We start from the raw sequence: 22,958 nt of genomic DNA on the forward strand, positions 1-22,958 counted from the left end.
GGTTTCAGCTTGCTTAGACTTCTAAGTTTTGTTTACTTCCTGAGTTCCTGGAGCATCCTGAATCCTCCCTCCCTTTTAGGGCATATTCAGAGGTGCTCTTTCAGAGAGAGCAAATTGTTAACAATGTATGCATATGTATATACACGTATATACATACATAATATACTGTTTCTGTTTTGTTTGAAATAGGGTGTTCTGTAGCTCAGGCCCTTTTTTTTTTAATTTTTATTTTTGCTTTTGTTTTAGTTTTGACATAGTTGCTACATTTAGTTGATATATAAACAAGATGGTCTAGAGCTCCTTATGTAGTCCCAGGCTAACCTTCATCTTCCTGACTCATTATCCCAGGTGCTGGGATAAGAGTTGTGTGCCTTCACACTTGGCTTGAGGAAATATTTTATTTCTTTTTAAAAGTTGCAGTTTTTTGCTGGGTGGTGGTGGCACATGCCTTTAATCCCAGAACTTGGAAGGCAGAGGCAGGTGGATCTCTGTGAATCTAGTTTACTGAGTGAGTTCCTCAACAGCCAGGGATACAAGGAGAAACCCTGTCTAAAAAAAAAGGCATCAAAAAAGAAAGTGTTTTTTACTTGGTATGTATGGATGTTTTGCCTGCATATATGTCTCTTCACCAAGTAAGTGTTTTGTACTCTCAGAGGCCAGAAGAGCATGTCAGATCCCCTAAAACTGGAGTTACAGATGGCTGTTAGCCACCGTGGGTTGCTGGGAATTGAACCAGGGTCTTTTCTGCAAGAGCAACAAGCACTCTTAGCTGCTGAGTCAGCTCTCCAGCCCCATAAAAGAATATTTATATAGGAACCATGTGCCAAGGGCACAGATGCTGCTGACTATATTACTTGAAAGATGGTGGTTCTTAAATAAAGGTGTAAGATGTCTAAGGTATGCTTTTTAGCTTTGACATCTTACCACACTGTGAAAGCAAATGTTCAGACCACAGCAAGGAATGGAATACTATGAGAATTCAGGCAAGCATCACTGAAGATAGTTTCTATGCAGGAAGAATTGGAGAGAGGAGAAGAATCTAAGATCTTATGTCATACTATGGGATGTGCCTGCTGCTAATGCTAAGGTCCTACCAAAGATGCCAAAACCCCATGGCTAAATCTAGAAATTTCTTACAATGATAAACTGTGGGGGTTTGAAAGAAAATGGCCCCCAAAGGGAGGGGCACTGTTAGGAGGCGTGGCCTTGCTGGAGGAAGTTTATCACTGTGAGGGTGGGCTTTGAGGTCTCTTTTGCTCAAGCCTCAGTTGATAGTCAGTTGACTTCCTGTTGCCTGAAAGATGTAGTAGCAGTCTCTGCTCCAGCACCACATTTGCCTTCAGCCGCTATGCTCCCTGTCATGAGCATAATGGACTGAAGCTCTGAAACTGTGAGTGAGCCCCTCAGTTAAATGTTTCCTTAGTAAGAGTTGCTGTTGTTATGGTGTCTCTTCACAGCAATAGAAAACCCTAGCTAAGACATAAACATAACCTGACATACAGCATTTGAATCATTTTTTGATGTGCAGTTCTGTGGCATTCACTACATTTACATATTTTTGTAGCCATCAACACCATCTAGTCCCAGTACGTGTTTGTCTTCTCAGACATGGTAACCCTCACTTCTCTTCCTCCTCTCTCAGCCCCTGGAACCCACCCTGTCTCTGTGAATTCCACTCCTGCAAATCCTTCCTGTTAAGTAGAATTGCATTTTTGTCCTTTTGTGTTTGGCTTTTTGCACCATATTATATCTTCAATCCATGTAGCCCAAGCTGGATTTTCCTCTTCTTCCTTCTCTTGTTTTATTACATTTATCTATTTATTGTGTGTGTGTGTGTGTGTGTGTGTGTGTGTGTGTGTGTGGCTATGTAGATGAGTCTAGCCTTGAATACACATAAGATCTGCCTGCCTCAGCCTCTCAAATCCTGAGACTAAAAGCATGTATCACCATGAAATGTGTGTGTATGTGTCTATCTGTGTGTATGAGAGTGCAGGTTCCTTCAGAGCCCAGAGGTGTCAGATTCCCCCAGGAGCTGAAGTTCTAGGTGGTTGTGAGCCTTCTAATGTGGGTGCTGAGACCTGAGCCCTGCAAGAGCCGTATGTTCTCTTAAGTGCTGAGTTATCTCTCCAGTCCCAGTTTGGGGTTTTGTTTTTGTTTTTGTTTTTGAGACAGAGTCTTATGTAGTCCAGGCTGACCTCCAACTTACTTTGTAGTCCAGAATAATCATGAACTTCTTAACATTTTTTATATTATTTTATTTATTTTAAAAAGTATGTGTGATAGGAGAGGCCACGGAATAATTCATAGAAGCAGATTCTTCCTATTATGTGGGTCCCAAGGAAGCAAATCAGGTGGTCAGGCTTGGTAGCAGGCACCTTTACCTACTTTGACATCTCCACAGCCCTGCCTTGAATGTCTGATCCCTTTGCTTCCAGCTCCTGAGTGCTGGATTTACAAAAATGCAACATCTACCCAGTTTCTGCAGTGCTGGGGCTGGAACTCGGGGCCTGGTGCCCAGCCAGGCCTGTAGCACTGAGCTGCAGCCCCTCGGTTTGATCAATGCTCTGTTTCACTTTCTTCCACTCTAAGGCAGCGATTACTGTCCTCTTAATCCCAGGTGTTAGGAGGGCCCCGATGCGGTCACTAGTGTGACCTGGATGGAGCAGGACCTGACATGGAGAGGAGTTAGCGAGTGTCAGCCTGGGGTGAGACTTGGGGGCTTGGGATGGGGGTGGGGAGAAGGCACATCGGGGAAAAACACTTGCCACATGCAATACTGAGGACTGGAGTTCAAAGCCCATAGAATAAGTCAGGGATGTATGTGAGGGTGAAGTAAAGAAACCACTGAACTGGTCACTCCATAGTCAGGGGGAACAGTTGTATTATGGATAAGAGAGACCATCCAGAGCCATCTGAAAGAGTCTAGCGCAGAGAGAAAAGGAAGCGGACTGAACACAGCCAGGGCTAGGGAAGGTGTGTGTGTGGGGGGGAGAATCAGGTGGGTTAAAAGGAGGATGAGTAGCTGGGCGAGGAAGGCATGTGAACTGGGGTAGTCTGGGAGTTTGTGCAGAGTAGGAGGTGAGAAGGGCCAGGGTGGGCCTGAGATGTATACCAAATACGTGTGAGTAGGGACCGAAGGAGACTGGAGGCGAGCATGGGCTTTGAAATACAGATAGGTGCCACAGGTGTAAGTCAATAGAGAGGCAACCGTCCCTTCCACCAGAGGCAAGGGAAGTGACTTCTTTTGGCAGATGGGAATTGTTTTACAAGTTCCCGAGGAATGTTGGCTTTTATCTAACCGCTAAAAATTCTTCTACAGTCCAGCTTGAGCTGAGCCTAGACTGAATTGTGGACCAAGCCAGGGGGCCTGCCCTTTTGTGGGGGAAATGGGCTACTCCTCTGGCCTGACAATGTGGACATGGTAGCTCACCTGAAAGCACAGCACAGGGAAGGTTGTGATGGGTGTCCCCAGAGCAAGCTGGCTCACTTGGACCAGTGAACCAATGGTCTCTGGAGTTAACCAGAGACCCTGCCTCAAGAGTAAGATGGAAAGTTAGCAGGAAGACACCAGGCATCAACTGCAGGCCTCCACACGCTATCACAAACTCACACATGTGAACACACATGCGCACATGCACATATACCACACACACCAGGAAAAAACCAAAACAATAACAGCAACAACAAAACCCAACAGTAAAAGGGGGCTGGAGAGACAGCTCAGCAGTTAGGAGCACTGGTTGCTCTTCCAGAGGACCCGGGTATGGTTCCCAACACACACACTGAATGGCTCACAACCACTTGAAACTTCAATTCCAGGAGCTCTGTCACCCTCTTCTGGCCTCCTTGGACAATGTACTCAGGTGGTACTTGTACAGAAAAATGCATGCACATGCACACACACACACACACACACACACACACACACACACACAATTTAATTATATATATTTATATACCTAAATATATATTTTTAAGACAAGGTCTCTCTAAGTAGCCCTGACTGGCTTTGAACTCACAGAGATCTGCCTGTCTCTGTCTCCTGAGTGCTTGGTTTAAGGTGTACATCCCCACACCTGGCTCAAAAATCTGTATTCTTGCAAGCGCATTTTTCTCAAGCCACGCTCTTTATCTGGAGGTTAAAGATGGGCGCCTTGTGTCTGGGAAGCAAACTTCAGCCTGTCAAATGTGATCTTGGAAGCTTACAGAAAAAATTTTGCTTTCCTAACAAACTAAAACCATCTTCGTCTTTACTTTCCCTGAGGGAGCCTCTATGGCTCCAGGGTTTCCTCTGGGAAGAAAGGCTGCAGAGCTCTCCCCTTGGGAGACAGAGGAATGCCACCTTCTGAACCTTCTTTTCTACTTCAAGTGTCTAATTTTTTATTTACTTTTTTAATTTATTTATTTTTCTTGTGAGGCGAGGAGGAAGAAGCTGTCACTCAAACCATTTAAAAATCTGACTTGGGAGGATTGGGGATTTAGCTCAGTGGTAGAGGCCCTGGGTTCGATCCTCAGCTCAAAAAAAAAAAAAAATTGACTTGGGGCTGGTGAGATGGCTCAGTGGGTAAAGGCACTTGCCACCAAGACTGACAAACTGAGTCCCACGTGGTGGAAGCAGAGAACTGACTCTCGAATGTTGTTGTCCTTCTGACCTCCACATGTGTGCCATGGCATGTGTGTGTGCACACACAAACACACACACAAAATAAAATGCAATAAAAAATTGATTTGTACATGGATCCAGATTTGAAGAGTTGGTTTTTTTCAGATATGTATTAAGCCTCTCTGAGGACATTTGGCTTGATTTTTTTTTTTTTTTTCCAGCTAGGCTGGAACTCGCTATGTAGCCCAGGCTTTGCTGCAACTCAGATCCACCTGCCTCTTCCTCTCTAGGTGCTGGGATGAAAGGTGTGCATCACCATGCTTGGTTGTTTGGCTTGATTTTATGTAGAAAAGAATCACCGAAGAGCTTCTACTCAGGTTTTGGGCTTACTTAGAAAATTATTCACTCAAAGTTAAACCATGTATGAATCAATTCTTTCTGCAAAGCCCTTCTTCAAGTGTGGAGGGTGTCTTATCTTTCTGATGTAAATTAGATTTAGAATATCAGAAAAAAAGAGAAGCTTGACATTTTTATATTCAGACAATAGCAGGTCAAGTTGCTCAGGAAATCTGAGTACAGAGCTCTTGACCCATGAATAGCCAGAAATTAGCTAGGTTTTATTATTTTTTTAATGATCTAAGTACCCTTATTTAATTCTCTTTATAGAATAAAAGAGAATTGCTTTCACAAGTGGCGTACATGAAAATGAAGGAGGTTTTGTGGATCTTACTTCATGTAAATACACTTATTATTCTTCATAAATATATTCAAATATATAGATTTATATGTATGTGAGATTTTATTTATCTTTTGTTTTCAATACAGGGTTTCCCTGTGTAGCCCTGGCTGTCCTGGAACTTGCTCTGGAGACCAGGCTGGCCTTGAACTCAGAGATCCACCTGCCTCTGCCTGTTGGTATTAATGGATTTTTCCAGATATGGGTTTTTCCCATACATCTGCCTCCTGAGTGCTGGGATTAAAGGCGTGCACCACCACCGCCCGGCAGACATTGTGTTTTTAAGGCTGACACATGGCTCCAGAGCATAGGACACATGGCAACTGTCTTCTACCTCTCTTGTTGTGGAGCACACATGTGTGAACAAGAATTCCTGGAAGGGAGCTGTGTCTGCAAAGGCTGATTGACTGCTGGAACTGCAGCGATGTGGATAGGTTGGAATGTTGCCAGTTACCTATCTCAGGGTTAGTTTTAGCCCTGACTAGCCATTCAGTGTCCACCTGTGTCAGACTAACATCTGTTGGCTAATAGATAAAAATCATATGGAATCTATTAACTCAGCCGACAAATAGCTTTACCAACCCCAAAGCTAAGAATGATATCAGATAGCATCTGAACCCTGCAGGAGAGATTCCCCAATCTTGTTGTAAAACCCACCTCTCCAATGGTTCCACCAATGTTTCTTTTTCTTCTTTCACTTTTTAAAAATTTTTAATTTTTTTTTATTTTTTAAAGACCAGATCTCACTACGTAGCTCTGGTTATCCTGGAACTCACTCTGTAGACCAGGCTGGCCTCAAACTCACAGAGATCTATCTACATCTGCCTCCTGAGTGCTGGGATTAAAGAATTGTACCATCATGCCTGACCACCAATGGAATTTTTTTTTTTTTTTTTTTTTTTGAGACAGGTCTCTCTGTGTAGTCTTGGCTATTCTGTAACTTGCTTTGTAGACCAGGCTGGCCTGGAATTCACAGAGACCATCCTGCCTCTGCTTCCCAAGTGCTGGGATTAAAGGTGTGCACCATCACTGCGTGGCAGCTGTAACTCCCCAATCCCTGCAGAAACTTGCTATGTACTACGCTCCCCTCACCACTAGGGTCCTTTCATTTTGTGGTGCAGATCCATGTTAGACAGGCTTTCGACCACTGAGCTTCGGCCCCACCAAAGGTCCTCCACAGCTTTCTATTTAACTTTTGAGTAGACTGTGACACATGCTGAATTGTATTCGTCAATGTCAAAAACACAGCTCTCACCTCCAGGAATAAGAGGTAGTTTATTCTGGGGCCAAATCTGAGTGACCATGTCTCAGGAAACATGAAACAAGGTTTTCCAGGTTCCATGTTCCCATAGAGAAGTAGTTTCATGGAGTTTTACAGTTGCAGAACAACAACAACAAAATACTAAAACTAAAACTAATACTAATACTAATATTAATACTAATACTAATACTAATAATAAATCATTGCTAGGCGGTGGTGGCACTCCTTTAATCCCAGCACTCAGGAGGCAGGGGCAGGCAGATTTTTGTGAGTTTGAGGCCAGCATGGTCTACAGAGTGAGATCCAGGGAAGGCGCAAAGCTACACAGAGAAACCCTGTCTCGAAAAAAAAAAAAAAAAAAAAAAATCAAGGCACTTAAACACTACAAATATTTATTTGTTTTCATTTTATGTGCATGGGTGTTTTGCCTACGTTTATGACCCAGTCCACATGTATGGCTGGTACCTGAGGAGGCCAGAAGATGTCAGATCTCCTGGAACTGGAGTTACAGACAGTTGTGAGCTGCCATGTGGGTGCTGGGAACTGAACCTGGGCCCTCTGGAAGAGCAGCCAGTGTTCTTTACTGTTGAGCCGTCTCTCCATCCCCCAAGAGCACCCACATGATAAATTACATATACTAAAATGAAAGCAGGCTCTGATCATTTACTTCAATTTTCTCTCAGCTAATAAAAACAACTTACCGGCATTTACTGTGGTGACTTTTTGGAAATTCTCAAGATAAACTCAGTGTTTGTGAATACTGAACGTGTTAAAACAAGATGAATTAAAATTGTTTGTGTATTCAATTCTGTGCAGTTCCTTATGCTCAAGCTAGGCATTCCACTCAGTAACAGTCAGTGATCCACAGCTCAGGGGCCCAGGGAAGTGACTGTTCTTGTGAAGGAAAGAGGGCCTGTGGATATGCTTCAGTGAGTGAGGGTGCTTGCCGCCAAGTCTGATGACCAGAGTTCAATCCCCAGAACCTACACCGGGAAGGAAAGAACTGACTCCGGCAAGATGTAGCCTGGTTTCCTGCACTGCTGTGGTACATGTGTGCATGCACAATACATAAATAAACAAGTACAAACACTTTAAAAGAAAGAAATCAGTAATCCTGGGCTCACAACTATCCATAACTGCAGTGCCAGGGGATCTGACATCTTTTGACCTCTGTGGGCCCCAGGCAAACATGTGATGCACAGAAGTGCATGCAGACAAACATTTGTACTCATTACAACTTTCTTTAAAAAATAATCAAGAAGGCTGGGTGGCCGTGGTGTACACATTTAATCCCAGCACTCGGGAGGCAGAGGTAGGCGGATCTCTGTGAGTTCGAGGCTAGCCTGGTTTGCAGAGCAAGATCCAGGATAGCCAGGGCTATTATATAGAGAAACCTCGTCTCAGAAAGAAAAAATTAAACAAACAAACAAACGAACGAACAAAAACTGCCTCTGGCCAGGCAGTGGTGGCGCATGCCTTTAATCTCAATATTCAGGAGGCAGAAGCAGGTGGATCTCTGTGAGTTCGAGGCCAGCATGGTCTACAGAGCTAGTCCAGGACAGGCTCCAAAGCTACAGAGAAACCCTGTCTCGAAATACAACAACAACAACAACAACAAAAAACCTGGCTCTGATTATTACACTTACAGAGGAGTTCAGTTGCCAGTACTCAGTGTGCAGCTCACAACCATCTGCAGCTTCATTGTTGCTACTGGCATCCAAATGCATACATGTGCACATACACACAAATGCATACATGTGCACATACACACAAATGCATACATGTACACATACAAAATAAAAAATAAAAATTCTGAAATATCTAACAATAGTGTAATGTTATCTCCTCAGCTTTATGCAATATAAATATACAAAATAACTATTTCAGAATACAAAGGACTAGAATAACATCTAGGTGACAGTGGAAAAATTCAAACCAATAGAAACCTTGCCAAATTTCCAAGGGTCGTTCAGAGAAAAGGCAATGAACACTTCTGGCAAACCCATGAGTGACTTTTTCTGCATTCTGCACCCAGAGCAATGGTCTATCTTTGGAAGCTCTCAGAACAGGACTGTTGGTGAACAGCACAACTGGATTCTCAAGGGTCGCCTGTGTGTAGTCAGCTGCCTGCAGCTCACGGGTACCATCCCCTGGGAGTGGGAAAGTTATTTTGGGATAAGATTTTAAAATCACCCAGATTTGTCTGCCCTCAAACCTCCTCCAGTGATCATGGCTACACTCTCTTTGGGAAGTTTAAGGAGGTCCATCCGTTATCTTAGTGGGGCTGTAGCGATGGATGTCACTCTCTGAGGGTGGCAATGCTCTCCAAAGGTGACAAGAAGAATAAAGATACTAGGAAGTCAGTCCAAAAAAAAAAAAAAAAGACAAGACCCATTGAGAAAATCTGGGGGTCAGGCTGAATGAGGCAGTTCAAAGGCAAAATTGGGGACAAGCTTAATACAGAGCTGCAGGGACAAGCTCTGCAGCAGGGGTGGCATGAGGGGTGGGGTTCTCAACAATGAGGTTATAACTCTACCCATGCTTTCTGAGAGAAGAAAGACTGGAGGACTGGGGAAGCGGCTCAGCTGGTCTTGCAGGGCAAGACTAGGTTTGACTACCGGCACTGTATAAACCTAAGCATGGTGGTAAACAACTATAGTCCCTGCGCTGGGGCGGTAGAGGCAGGAGGATCAGGAGTTCAAGGTTATCTTCAGCTACAGACATTCTTGCCAGAGTGGCCCTTCAGGAGCTGGCTCTGTAACAAAGATTTTATCAAACTGGCTTCCAAGTACAACCATCAAGTGGGTTACATCAGGAACGCTAAGGGTGCTTTTTGAAGACAAAGAACTTTATTGGGGTAAGAAAAGTCATAGCTGGGTGGTGGTGGCACAGGCCTTTAATCCCGACACTTGGGAGGCAGAGGCAGGCAGAACTCTGCGAGTTCAAGGTTATCCTGCTCTATAGAGCGAGTTCCAGGACATCCAGGGCTGTTATATAGAGAAAACTTGTCTCAGAAAAAAAAAAGAAAGAAAGAAAGAAAGAAAAAGAAAAAGAGAGATGTCATAATCTTAAGTCTTTTGTGTCTGCCTTAGGTGCACGTGATTGGTATTTTAAAAAAGTATCTACTTAATATGTGAGTGTTGGGGGATGGGGCCACACATACACCACTGTGTGAATCTGCAGGTCAAAGGTAGTGTGAGAGCCAGTTACATCTTATTACTATGCCTTAGAGATCCTTGAAACAAAAATGCCTCTGATCTGCAAGCCCCTTGCCCAAAGATAGTTCCTGAAATGCTGGAGGCTATTGTTTATGGGAGATAACAAGCCACATGTTTGTTTGACCCATCTGCACCAGATGTGCTTGAACATATGTGGTTATACATCATGGTATACGTCAGTAAATACGTCAGAATGTATGCTTGCCCCTGATTGGACCTGATTGGATCTGATGTAATGAATTATGGGTTTTGCTTCTTAAGCCCTTGTAAAACTTGATTCTGGGCCATCTTCTGGAAACCCGGAAATGGACCTGGCCAGAGCCCATCCACCTGGCCAGTGTTTAATTAGAGTTGCTTCAAATTTGGCTTTAAATTGTGGTAGTTGTTACTATTCTGACCGGCCCTTGAAGTCCCACCCCTTGGCAATGCCCTGCGTCCTGCTGTAAAAGCCTCATTCTAAGAAAAACTCCCCCCTTCCTCTCTCTCTTTCTCTCTATTCCCACGAGGTGTGCACTCTCTGTGTGTCTCTCTCCTCTCTCTTTCTCTCTGCCTCTCTCTTTCCTATCTTTCTCTTCATCTCTTTATTATAATAAACTCTAAGATTACTAAGGTGTACCACCACACCTGATTTATGTGGCAGTGGGCATCGAAGCCAAGACTGTACATGCTAGGCAAGCACTCTACTCACTAAACTCCATCCCCAGGCCTCCTCCTCCTCTTCCTTTATCTTTTTATCTTTTTTCTTTTTCTCACATGCTGGGAACAGAACAAGAACATTGAGGCAAAGTACTGACCTGTTCCTAACTGTGGTTAGTTTATTATTTATCAGCTTGACTACACACTTCAACATATCTGGGAAGAGGGGATCTCAACTGAAGAACTGCCTTTTTCAGATTGACCCATTGACATGTCTGTGGGGCATTTTCTTGCTTGCTTATTCATGTAGGAGGGCCTTTCCTACTTGGGCAGAAGGGTCTGAACTGTATGAGAAGGTAGCTGAGGGGCTGGAGAGATGGCTCAGCAGTTCAAAGCATTTGCTGCTCTTCCAGAGGTCCTGAATGCAGTTTGCAATACTGACATGTGCAGCTCACAACCTCTTTTGACCTTCAAGGGTATTGCACTCACATATGCACATTTCCACGCACAATTAATAATAAAGTGTGTGTGTGTGTGTTGAGGAAGGGAGAGAGGAGAGAGAGAAGGGAAAGGAGAGAGAGAAAGAGAGGAGAGAAAAGAGGAAGAGAAAGGGAGAAAGGGGGAGAGAGGGGAGGAAGGGAGGAGAGAGAGAGAGAGAGGGAGGGAGTTAAATAAACCAAGGAGAGTAAGCCAATATCTAGTCTCTGCCCCTGGGCTTCCCTTAATGATGAACTATGATATGTTAGCTGAAATAAACCCTCTCCTCCTCAAGTTGCTTTTGGTCGGTGTGCTGGATAGGTTTTTTGGCTGCAGTCATCTGAGAGGAGAGAACTTCAATTCAGAAAATGTAAGATTGAATTGTAGGTAAATCTGTAAGACATTTTCTTCATTAGTGATCAATGGGGGAGGGTCCAGCCCACTGTGAGTGGGGACACCCCGGGGCTGGTAGTCCTGGGTTCTATAAGAAAGCAGACATCGGGCGGTGGTGGCGCACGCCTTTAATCCCAGCACTTGGGAGGCAGAGGCAGGTGGATCTCTGTGAGTTCGAGACCAGCCTGGTCTCCAAATCGAGTTCCAGGAAAGGTGCAAAGCCATACAGAGAAACCCTGTCTCAAAAAACAAACAAACAAAAAAACAAAACAAAACAAAACAAAAACAAAAAAGAAAGCAGACAGAGCAAGCCAGTAAGCTGCACCCTCCATGGCCTCTGCATCAGCTCCTGCCTCCAGGTTCCTGCCCTGTTTGAGTTCCTGTCTTGACTTCTTTCAGCGCTGAACAGTAATGCTGAAGTGTAAGCCAAATAAACCCTTTCCTCCTCAACTTGCTTTTTGGTCATGGTGTTTCATCACAGCAATAGAAACCCTGACTAAGGCAGTCAGTGTGCTGTTTATCACAACAACAGACAACACACTAGAATGCCACCTTTCCCAGGAAGAGGAAAGTAGTTAAACCTTTGGATTTGACTAAGGTAGTCTAGTAAGTTGCACATGATAGAAGAGAGAATTCATGTGCAGACAAGTTAGGTAGAAAAAGTCAATTTGTAACCTTGAGAACAGGGCTTGCTGGCTCCACCACACACCCCAGTGCAGAAGAATACCCAAGCTGTCCTTGCTAAGCCATCAAAGCCTCCAGCTGACCCTGACAGTTTCATGTGTGGCTATTTCAGACACGATGTATTCTGAACTTTGAGACCAAGGTACAGTTGGAGGTCAGAGGCAGAAATGTCTCAAGGAAGGTAATGACAGTAATGGTGGTTGAGGAACTCTTAGAGAACTACACGGGTGTTCGGGAGTCTAAGGTTAGGCCTCAGTGGGAAGACACTTTTGATGACGAGCTCTGCTTAAGAACTTGGGGTGGACTGGGTGGTGGCGGCGGCGCACGCCTTTAATTCCAGCACTGGGGAGGCAGAGCCAGCCTGGTCTACAGGGTGAGTTCTAGGAAAGGCGCAAAGCTACACAGAGAAACCCTGTCTCGAAAAACAAAAACAAACAAACAAACAAAAAAGAACTTGGGGCGGGTGTGTCACAAGCACCCATACACTGAGAAGTAGGTATGCAAATATTTAACAGCCCATTATAGTTGAGCCGCATGAGGCAGGCTCTGCTCAAGAACGCAGGCTGACAGCTAGCCCGCAGCAGTGTGTGGGAAGTTTGTGTGTTTGGAATATGGAGTTAAAAGACAGGATGGGGGTGTAATGGTGAAGTTGAGCTACAAAAGGAAACATGTTGTAGTTAATTGAGTTATTACACAACTGCAGTATAAGCAGTGTGCCTGCTCCATTCAGAGGTCGGACTTTGACATTTTCTTTCTTCTTTTAAATTGCACTTATTTATTTAGTGTGTGTGTGTGTGTGTGTGTGTGTGTGTGTGTCCTGTGTTGAGGTCAGAGGACAACTTTAGTTGATTTTCTCCTTCTGCCGTGTGGGTCTTAGGGGGGATTAAACTCCAGTCTTTAGACTTGGCAGCAAGTGCTCTGACTCACTGAGCCAGCCAGCCAGCCCAAGACTGTGACATTATTTCTTTCAGGATTAACTGGAAGACAGAGTAAGGGGTGTGTTTCTGCATGAACTCCAAAAAGATCAATGAACCAGGGACAGACAGTGAAGCATTTCTGTCCCCACATTCACCAACCCCAGAGGACCCTCTTGTAAACAACAGTGGCTGCCTGAGATAGAGAAACCATGGCGGGACGACTTTGGCTTTCCAGAAAGTGACCCAGCTGTGGGGCTGGGGAAATGGCTCAGTGGTTAGGAGCGCTTGCTGCTCAAACATGAGACCCAAGTTCGAATCCTAGCAGCCATGCCTGTAACTCCAGTTCTGAGGGATCTGATGCACTCTTGAATCAATAAAATAAACCCTTAAAGAAAAAGAGTAACCCAATTAGGGCTGGATCCCCAGAACTGTATAAATGGTGTGTGTTAGTACACACCTGAATCCCAGAACTTGGAAGATTGAGGCAGGAAGATGGGAATTTTAAGGTCTTCTTCAGCCATATTTCAAGTACAAGGAGATACATGAGACTTGGTCATTAAAAAAAGAAAAAAAAAAAAAAGATGAGCTGGGGCACACTCTTTTAATCCCAGTACTCAGGAGGCAGGGGCAGGTGGATCTTTGTGAGTTTGAGGCCAGTCTGGTCTACAGAGCGAGTTTCAGGACAGCTAGGGCTACATAATAGAGAAACTCTCTCTCAAAAAACAAAATAAAACAAAACAACAAAAAGACCTAGTTGCTCTGTCCAACTAAGTAGAGTCTTTACCTATTTACCTGGCATCTCCAATGGTGCTGGATTCTATTGCCAACACACACACACACACACACACACACACACACACACACACACGACCCTAATTTGGCATAGAGTGGATCTGGTTGGCACTCCCTAGGATTCCTGTGGGCTTTGTGATCTCAAACTCCATGATTATTCAAGCACCTGCTAGGTGGATAAGGGGGTTTATGCATTCATCCTATGGGATTATAGATTTCCTTCACTTTTGTTTTTGTTTTGCAAGATGTAACCTGTGTAACCCTGGCTGTCCTGGGAGTCTGTAGACCAGGCTGACCTCTCTCTGATCACAGAGATCTGCCTGCCTCTGCCTCCCCAGTGCTGGGAATAAAAATGTGCACCACATCCACCCAGCTTTTCCTTTGTTATTTTTAGGCTGGAAAATTAGGGACTCTGGGACTTTTCCTCCCAAGGGTCTTGCATATAAAGTTTTATATGATCATTAGTAGGGGAGGCATCCTTGCACACGAGGCCATTCAGCTGGGTACAGTAATTGGCTTCTTCCTTCCCCATTGACCCTCATGTTAATGTTGGTTAGCACTCCCTTGAGGCCGGTTGAGAAAGAGGAAGCAACACTTGGGAAGAAGATTGCTTTGTACTTTATTTACAACAGAATGTAAGAAAAAGTAAGCTATCAACAATAATAAATAACGGGGGCGGGTGCAGAGGACAGTACAGCCATAGAATGACACAGACGGATGTGTGTCATTTCTGCTTGCATTACTTGCAACACTGTGTGTCCCAACACTTGGTCCTTCAGCGGTGGCAGTGGGATTTTGACTAAGTTAGCCAATCAAGGTCTCAGCTCAAAATGTAAACACTGAAATCACACTGGAAAGGGCACATACAAGGCAGCCGGATAACTCAAAAGAACCTCTTCTTCTCATGGGGACACTGAAACCAAAAGGGAGACTTGAAATTCCACAGATAACGTCTCAATTTGAAAAACAAGAAAGCGGGGAGGCTTCTCGTAAGCTTTTGTTAACTGCGTGGAGTCACAGTTAGGGGCATTGTCTCTCCACAAATTCACATTCTCTCACAGCATGATGTCCCAGGAAGCTTGAGCAGACACAGACGACTGCTTTGAAAGTGGAGCACAGAAGAACCCAAGATGCCTTGCGTCTGTGTGTCAACACCAAGGATGAAGAGCTTAACGTGGTTTATTCATGTCCACTTTTACCAGCCAGGCCAGGATTTTTAAATTTTTATAACTATGGCTCAGATGGCCAACTGTCATCATCTAGCCCACTAGTCAAGTGACTGGAAAAGTATGGAGGTGTATGGAAACCATTTAGACAGTCAACTCTCCATTGAATTATCTGGTTATAGATGGACAGGATGGTCAACTCTATGCTGGCCTTTTTCAAAAAGAAAATTCCCATCAATCTAAGCCAGTTGGCGATCTGGTATTTTGTCACCTCTGAGCAGTGAAGATATACTAAAGGAAGTGAAATTTGAAAGCACTCATAAACACGTTAGTCCTGAAAATTTCATTGAAATGGGTTTTTATCAAGATGTCTCCTAGTTTACAGTTCACTAAAGGCTGTGAAAGTAAACCACATGATTACTTTTAGTGAGTATTATTGAGGGTTTTGTATTTTATTCTTAAAATTTTATTTATTATTTATTTGTGTGTGTGTGTGTCAAAGAACAACTTGGTTTTTTTTTGTTTTTTGTTTTTGTTTTTTTTTTGAGCTGAGGATCGAACCCAGGGCCTTGCTCTTGCTAGGCGAGTGCTCTACCACTGAGCTAAATCCCCAACCCCAAAGGACAACTTATGAGAACTAGTTCTTTCTTTCAATCATGTGAGACCTGGTGATTGAACTCAGGTTGTCAGGCTTGGTGGCAAGTGTTTTGACTCTCTGAGCCATTTTGACAGCCTTTGCTTGTGTGTGTGTGTTCACTAGGTGTGTGTTCACTCATCCACAGTTGAGCTAACTTATTTCCACACCCCAAACAAGGCTGACACACCTGTAAATAGTTGAAACAGTCCTCACAGAGGCAAGGCTGTGCCTGCAGACTTATCAACACCAACAAAAGCGACAACAAAGGAAAGTCACAGCCCTCTCTTGTCCATTTGTCCTTCTGCTTTTTCTTACTACAGCTTGAGAGGTAATGTTTTTCAGAGGTGGTTTCAGACAAACCCTATGCAATAAAAACACCACCAAACCTCCTGGATCCAGGAAAAGCACAGACAAAGCGACGATGCTGTGCCCCACCCAGGGCACAAGGACATGTCCTAGTGGGAAGCCACCTGGAGTAAAGACATGTATGTATGTCTACCAACACCAGAGATGAAGAGGGGTAAACACATGTATCATCCATGGGTTACTCACTTCAATTTGGCTACCAGAGACTTAGAACTGGTAGTGTGTGACTCACTATACTGCATTTTGTGTATGTATGTATGTATATATATATATATATACAGGTATAATACAGTTTTGATGAACAAAGTCGAAGGTTTTCACATGGCAGACAGAGGCACTGAGTTAAGGAGTCTACTCTCCCCTCAAACATGCTTAGTAAATTCAAGTCTCTGCTATATTGTTTTGTCTCCCCAAATTTCCATCATGCAGCCATTTTATTTTCATCCTCAGAGGAATTATTCACATTCTATGTACACATTCATCGCAGGCTTGTATCTCACAATAGCGGATTCATGTAATAAGGACAAAGCGAAAAGAGACTTGGAAATCAAGATTTAGAAAATACTGAAGTCATTGATGCTTTGTGATGACTGGATTAAATATTCAAAGCAGCTAATGAAATATCCAGAATCCCACCCCTTCCATATTTGTAACACAGGCAAACAACATGTAGACAGAAAAACTGAACACACACATGTTGGTTAAGAATTACTATCATAGGTTAGCGCCACAGCGGGTGTCAAAGGCATTGGGCTGACTATAAAGGACAGAAAACTCACACAAAGGGGAATCAGAAAGTAGCTTTTCAAAGTGAACCAGATTGTTGGCCTCGACAATAGAAGCTGGTATAGAAAAGGGAAAGTGATATGGTATTAATGGAAAACTAGGTGCCAGATGGGCTAACCACTGCACAAAATCAATTTGTACTACGTGAAAACCACTGAGCCCACCCTAGCCCCATTTCAGCTTACAAACCATGAGCAGATACATATATTATCTCTGTATCTTCTGAAAGTGGAATTTTGCTTGTTAAAGCCAGACATTCTTATTGAGTACAGCTGCATGGAAAGGGAACCATTGAGAAGTCCAAAGGGTTCCAGAAAAGATTAAGATTTCCCACAAGTGAGATTCATGCTTCCATACCATGCAAAGAAGGGTACCCTGTTACGGAACTGTCACCTTAAGGAAAAGAGGCGCTGTTGCACAAAGCTATTTGCAATGCTTTTCTTCGAGTACTGGGCACAGTGTCCATCTGTGAATAAAGAAATGATAAAGAAATGATCTAGACATATGAAGCACTTTGGTGCTAGGCTCAAGGGGCCAGCACCTGTGCCTTGGGAGAGGGCATGGACCCGAGAGACATTGCAGAGTGTGGAGCACTCGAGAGAGGGTGCAGGCAGGGTCCACTGGCTGGCAGGTGTCAGGGAAGGAGAATACACTCCTTGGTCTGTTTTGTTTCCTTTGGGATCTGTGTTGGGGGTCATTTCCTTTCCTGAGGTTGGAGGTCACAGTCAGGAAGGACAGCTAGGACAGGGCCCCTCTTGTTCATTGGTGACATTCTGCTTGCCTTCTTTGTGGCTTTAAAGGCAGTGAGGTGCAACAGTGACAGGTTTCTTTCTGCCACTTTGATGAATGACCTTGCCAGCTGTTGGGCTGGACTCTGATGTACATTTATTTCTACGTCTTTCAGCAACAAGAATCAGACAAAGGGGCCATTTATGACCATGCCTCTGTACAAACAGGAGTCAGTCGTGAGTCCACTAAGGAGACAAGGCCTCCCATTTGGCTGTATTTACTGCCAATTGCACTGTTTCCTTTCTGCAGTGTTGGGGACTGAGCCCAGGGCCTCCTGCATGCTAGGCAAGAACTCAACCATTGAGCTACACCCCAGTATTTTGATTGTAAGGAAGGAGTAAGAGAATGATAGTATTTTCCAAAACCTGGTGATCGGCAGCCCCTTCCAGGGATGTCTGGGTGTTACTAAGAATAAACCGGTGGGGAGGATTCTCTTTTGCCAGGTTCAGACACCAGACATTTGACAGTGGTTAATCCCAGGTAACTTAACCTACCCTGAACTTCCTCAAGTGGGACACTGTCAATGAATTCTGTTCAGTTCACTGAGATTTCTGAGAATTGTAATGGATGATGGAAGCTCACAGGTCAAGCTTCGTTGGTACCTGAAGACCTGGGGCTCTCAGTTTCCAGAACACTCTACATTATATCAGCTATGGTCACAGTCACCCAGGCAAGTCTATAGATTTGAGAGGCCACCAGGGTACAAAAGGGGAAATTACTAAGAGACAGGAACAGAGGGATCTTTATTCAATTCTGTGAAAAGGTATAAAGAAGTCATCGTTAATTGCACTTGGAGCCTCTAGAAGTTGGTCATTAAAATTTTCAAAAATTTAAGGAGTAGATTAGGCTCCAAATCCTGAGTCAGACTAATCAAAACAGGAATATTGATAATAACTGGAATTCAAGTATTGGTGGTCAGCAGTCTAAAATTTAACAATTAGGCATGTGACACCTGAGAATATTTTCTTTTCTTTTCTTTTTTTTTTTTGTTGTTGTTGTTGAGAATTTCAGGTTTGATAGGAGGAAACTGATTTCATTATTTTACCACTTCTTACAAAAAAACCCCAAAACCTGGTTTCATGTTTTCTCTTCTATTGACCTGTTTACCACTGAAGCCCACATCAAACAGACCAAGGCCCTCAAATCAAGGCTTCCTTCCTGGCCCACATATAAAACTACAGATGATTCTGTGGGGTTTTTGTTTGATTGTTTTTGAGACAGGGTCTCATATAACCCAGGCTGGCCTCAAACTCTATATAACTGAGGTTGACCCTGAACTTCTGATCCTCTCGTCTAGCTATCCATGTCAGGGATTGAACCTAGGGCTTCATGCCGCTAAGTTCTGTCCTCCGCCCCTCCTGGTTTTTTGTTTATTTGTTTTCCGCCTAGTCTTACATCTCATATTCACTATGACGCTGTGTGGCACACGTAGGGATTCTCGCTATCTGTGAAATTATTTAACCACATGCACACTCTGAGATCAAAGAACACATCTGAGTGACGAGGCAGTCTTTTCCTCTCTCAGAGGACTCTTTAAAAAAAAAAAAAAAAAGCCTCAAATGAAAATATAAAACCCAATGGGATGTTCACATGAAGTTACTCTGATTTGGGCCGATATGGCTTTTCAGAAGAGTGGACACCAGGTAAATTCAGGGTGGTTTTTTTCTCGGGATCCGGAAGTGTGAGTGTCTCCGGAGCAGACTTTTTCCGGGGCCGGTCTTTGGGAATGGACAGAAATTCTGGCGCATCTGTGGAGAGAGGGGTGGACGGGGCGCTGGATGGGGCGCTGCGCACGGAGGAAGGCAGCAGGGCAATGCTGGAGATGGAGATGGCGGGTGGGAAAACACCGATTTTCTTGTTGGTGGCTTCCTGAGTGGCTCGTTCGAATTCTCGTACTTCATCCATTGTCATGTCTTCAAGGGAAAAGCAGAGAGAAAAACAAACAGTTACCATTCAGACGTGCAAATGGGGTCATTGCTAAGTCTGGGGACTCTACCACGGAGGAGACCCCTACCCCTCACGGACCCGAATTGTCTTTGAAACCCTCAAAAATTTTTTTTTTCTGTCTCTCTGTTACTGAGACACATCTCTGAAAAGAATATTTTTGGTTTTGGACACCAAGCCGACGTTTTCCAAAGGACTGTTGAATTGGCATTTAGAAATTACTGAAATAATTTCTGTATCTATTTGCTGTGTGACGGTGGGGTGCGTGAGTGGTTGTCGGAGGACGATTTTCAGGAGTCAGTTCTTCCGGCATTGGGTCCTGAGCTCACCGGACTGAACCCAGGGCATAATTACTTTTCCCTATTCCCTTGAGGCAGGGTCTCTCCCAGAAGCTGAGGCTCACATCTTGATCTTTCTATTTCTACCCTCCACCTGCTGAGCTAGAGCTGCAGGCTGTGCGGAGTGCCCGGAATATCATCTGGATGCTGGGATCCGAATTCCAGTCCTCACTCTCACGCATTACAAGAACTCCTAATTGCTGAGCCGTCTCTCTGGCTACTTCAATTAGTATTTTAGGTATTCTGAATTAGGATTTAACAAGGGAGTGTAGAACCAGATCCAGTAAACGTGTGCAAGGTGTGTGTGGCCGTTGCGGGTACCTGGGGCTTTTATTAGACTGGGTCACATCCTCCATACAAAGATCATTAAAGCAATCAGTGGCCTTGACAACATTACTCTCAAGTTCAGGGCAAATCTCAGACTCTCTCAGCATTTTATCCTCAGAACATACTTTTTGTACCCCAAAGGCCACAGGGTTGTTATTGCTATTCAGCAATAAATGCTGATAATTACTCCCCCAAAAGGGAAATAAAATCACCCAAGGCAGTTTGAAAGAAAGAAGAAAGGAAATGAAAAGAGAGAAGTATTTAAAGGTTGAGGCTTCATTTAAAGGGGAAAAAAGAACATAGTTGGGTATCCAGCAGGTAAGTCAACAATGCCTGTGCACTAAGTGTCAGGTTTTCAAATACATGCTTGAAAGTTTTATTGAGAGGGACTTGGATAGACGGCTCAGCAATTAAGAGCACATCCTGCTCTTCCAGAGGGACCAGAGTTCAGCTCCCAGCACCGACCCCAGACGGCTCACAGCTGCCTGTATCTAGTGTTGGGGGAGGGCATGTGGCAGTCAGAGCACAATCTTCGGGAGTTGGTTCTTGCCTTCTACCCTGTGGGCCCCAGGGATCAAACTCAGGTCACCGGGCTAGCGGCAAGCACCTTTACTCACTGAGACATTTTGTGGGCCCTTGTTATTGTTATTATGAATTGCTGTTATCTGGCTATTTCTGGAATCCTTTGGTGCTTTTCACTTACTGGGAGCAGAGAAAATGGGTACCTGGGAATATCAAAAACAAGCCTGGAGTGAAGGCCTCGCCTTGGAGCAGAGTGAGGCCCATAAGCTCTCTTTATCTACTTTGGCTCACATAGGTCTATGTCTCATTCTTCCTGGCCCCCAGTGGTTCAGACTCCCTGAAGTGCACACCTCAACAGCACTCAGGAATGGTGGATGTGGAATAGCTAGAAGCAACACAGTGCTAATCATTAGATGTCCTTTGTGTTGCTGGGGGTCAAACCCAGCCCCCCCCCCCCCCCAGCAGGCCAGGCTCTATGATGAGCTACATCCCTCAGCTCCACCATTAGGTTTTATAACATCAAAACAGCAAAACCTTCTTCTTTTTTACTTTTTGGAGACAAGGTTTTTCTATATAGCCCCAGTGGTCCTGTAACTCGCTTTGTAGACCAGGCTGGCCTCAAACTTAGAGATGGGCCTGCCTCTGCCTTCCAAGTACTGGGATTAAAGGCCTGTGCCACCATGCCTGGCTCAAAAAACATTTTCCATGAAATGAAATCTGTAACCATTTCCTTATGAAATTATTAAAATTTTCTGAAAGCGGAATGTTTTCACAAAGGTTAAAAATTTACAACTGTGTTGACACAATGCAAAAATTATATTATTTTAAGAAAAATTATACCTATAAACTTACCACTTTTAAATGAATAAATGAGATTAAGTTCTTTAAAAGCAGCATTTGCTTGGAAATGAAATCGGGACTTTACAAAAAAATTTCGATGAACCAGGATATATCTTTACTCTAATAAATGGATAGCAATTTTAAAAAACTGCTTGGTTAACAAGTGGCCGAAAACATTGTGATAGCGGATGTGTCCAGCAGGGGGCAGAGACGACACAGAATACAGAATTTGGATTTTTTTTTTTTTCCTCTCTCTCAGGATATCTTCCTCGGAGGCTTTGAAACCTTTCAATTGTCTATGAGACTTTTTTTTTTTTTTTTTAAATTGCTGTGTCCATGGATGCTAATTTTGCTTACTTCCAACTTAACTTCTCCATGTTCAGGGTGAAAGTTGAAATTTCCTTGTAGCAGCCACGAAGGTGATTATTTTTGGATTTTAGAGAGGCCCTTGGGCACCTTAGGCCGTCCTCTGACTGACTGCGTGGCTGAGGATGACTTTGGATTTCTGGTCCTCCTGCTTCTCTCTCCCCAGTTTGCAGGTGTGGGATGCCAGCCCTGGTTTACGCGGCCTTGGGGATGGAGCCAGGGCTTTGTGCACGACTGGCACTCTGCCAGCTGAGCTACATCCCTAGCCCTCATGTGGTTTTATTATTATGTATAAATTAAAAAAAAATTTTCAAACTTTAGGGTGTGTGTGTGTGTGTGTGTGTGTGAGAGAGAGAGAGAGAGAGAGAGCGAGAGCGCGCGCACGTGAAGGTCCAAGGGCAATTGTGTGCAGTTGACTCTCTTTCCACAGTTACATGGGTTCCGACAAGCCAACTCAGATCACTAGGTTTGGATGGCAAGGGCCTTTCCCTGCTGAGCCATCACGCTGGCCTGTCCATGCAGTCTTATCTGTGGTGTACACAGCTTCTCACTGTAACCATCTTTTCATTTTGATCAAAAATTAAGAGTGTGACCGGGCGGTGGCACACGCCTTTAATCCCAGCACTCGGGAGGAAGAGCCAGGCGGATCTCTGTGAGTTCGAGGCCAGCCTGGTCTCCAAAGCGAGTTCCAGGAAAAGGCACAAAGCTACACAGAGAAACCTTGTCTTGAAAAACAAAAACAAAACCAAAAACAAACAAACAAAATTAAGATTGTAAAAAATAGATGATCCCTGATTTCATGAGATTCCAAAGACAGAGGGGATTCTCACAAGATAACCATTATGCTGAAATCATGGCAACAATGGGCTGTTTGTAGAGAATATGTGGGATTTTCAGGAAGACAGGGTCATTCTGGATTATCATCTTCCCCTGCACAGTAAACTGGCTTAATGCTCAGAAGGATGAAGGAAAAGAGAAAGAAGACATGCAAAGGCCTTAAGCTGTAAGCTCCCCCCACCCCCATCCTGAGACAGCATCTCACATCATAGCTCAGGCTGGCCTCTAACTCAAGGCAATCCTGCTGCCTCAGATCCCAGCCACCATGCCTGGCTTACACCCTGGAAACAGCTGTACTCAGCGACCTTCAAGCACTCCCTATC

The 22,958-nt window shown here is 44.2% G+C and overlaps 1 protein-coding gene across 2 annotated transcripts in view; it reads right to left on the reverse strand.

Moving 5' to 3' along the window:
• Nucleotides 1-18,742: 18,742 nt before the first annotated feature.
• Pitpnc1 (phosphatidylinositol transfer protein cytoplasmic 1) overlaps nt 18,743-22,958 on the reverse strand; it is a 257,679-nt gene continuing 253,463 nt past the window's right edge. Inside the window, exon 9 of one of the 2 annotated variants that reach the window (XM_036196376.1) lies at nt 18,743-19,374. In XM_036196376.1, coding sequence (XP_036052269.1) covers nt 19,058-19,374 — 317 coding nt within the window. In that variant the 3' untranslated portion in view covers nt 18,743-19,057. The remainder of the gene's footprint in view (nt 19,375-22,958) is intronic. The other variant, XM_036196377.1, reaches the window with a different exon arrangement.

This window comes from Onychomys torridus, chromosome 8 (assembly GCF_903995425.1).
Source record: "Onychomys torridus chromosome 8, mOncTor1.1, whole genome shotgun sequence".
Lineage (NCBI taxonomy): Eukaryota > Metazoa > Chordata > Mammalia > Rodentia > Cricetidae > Onychomys > Onychomys torridus.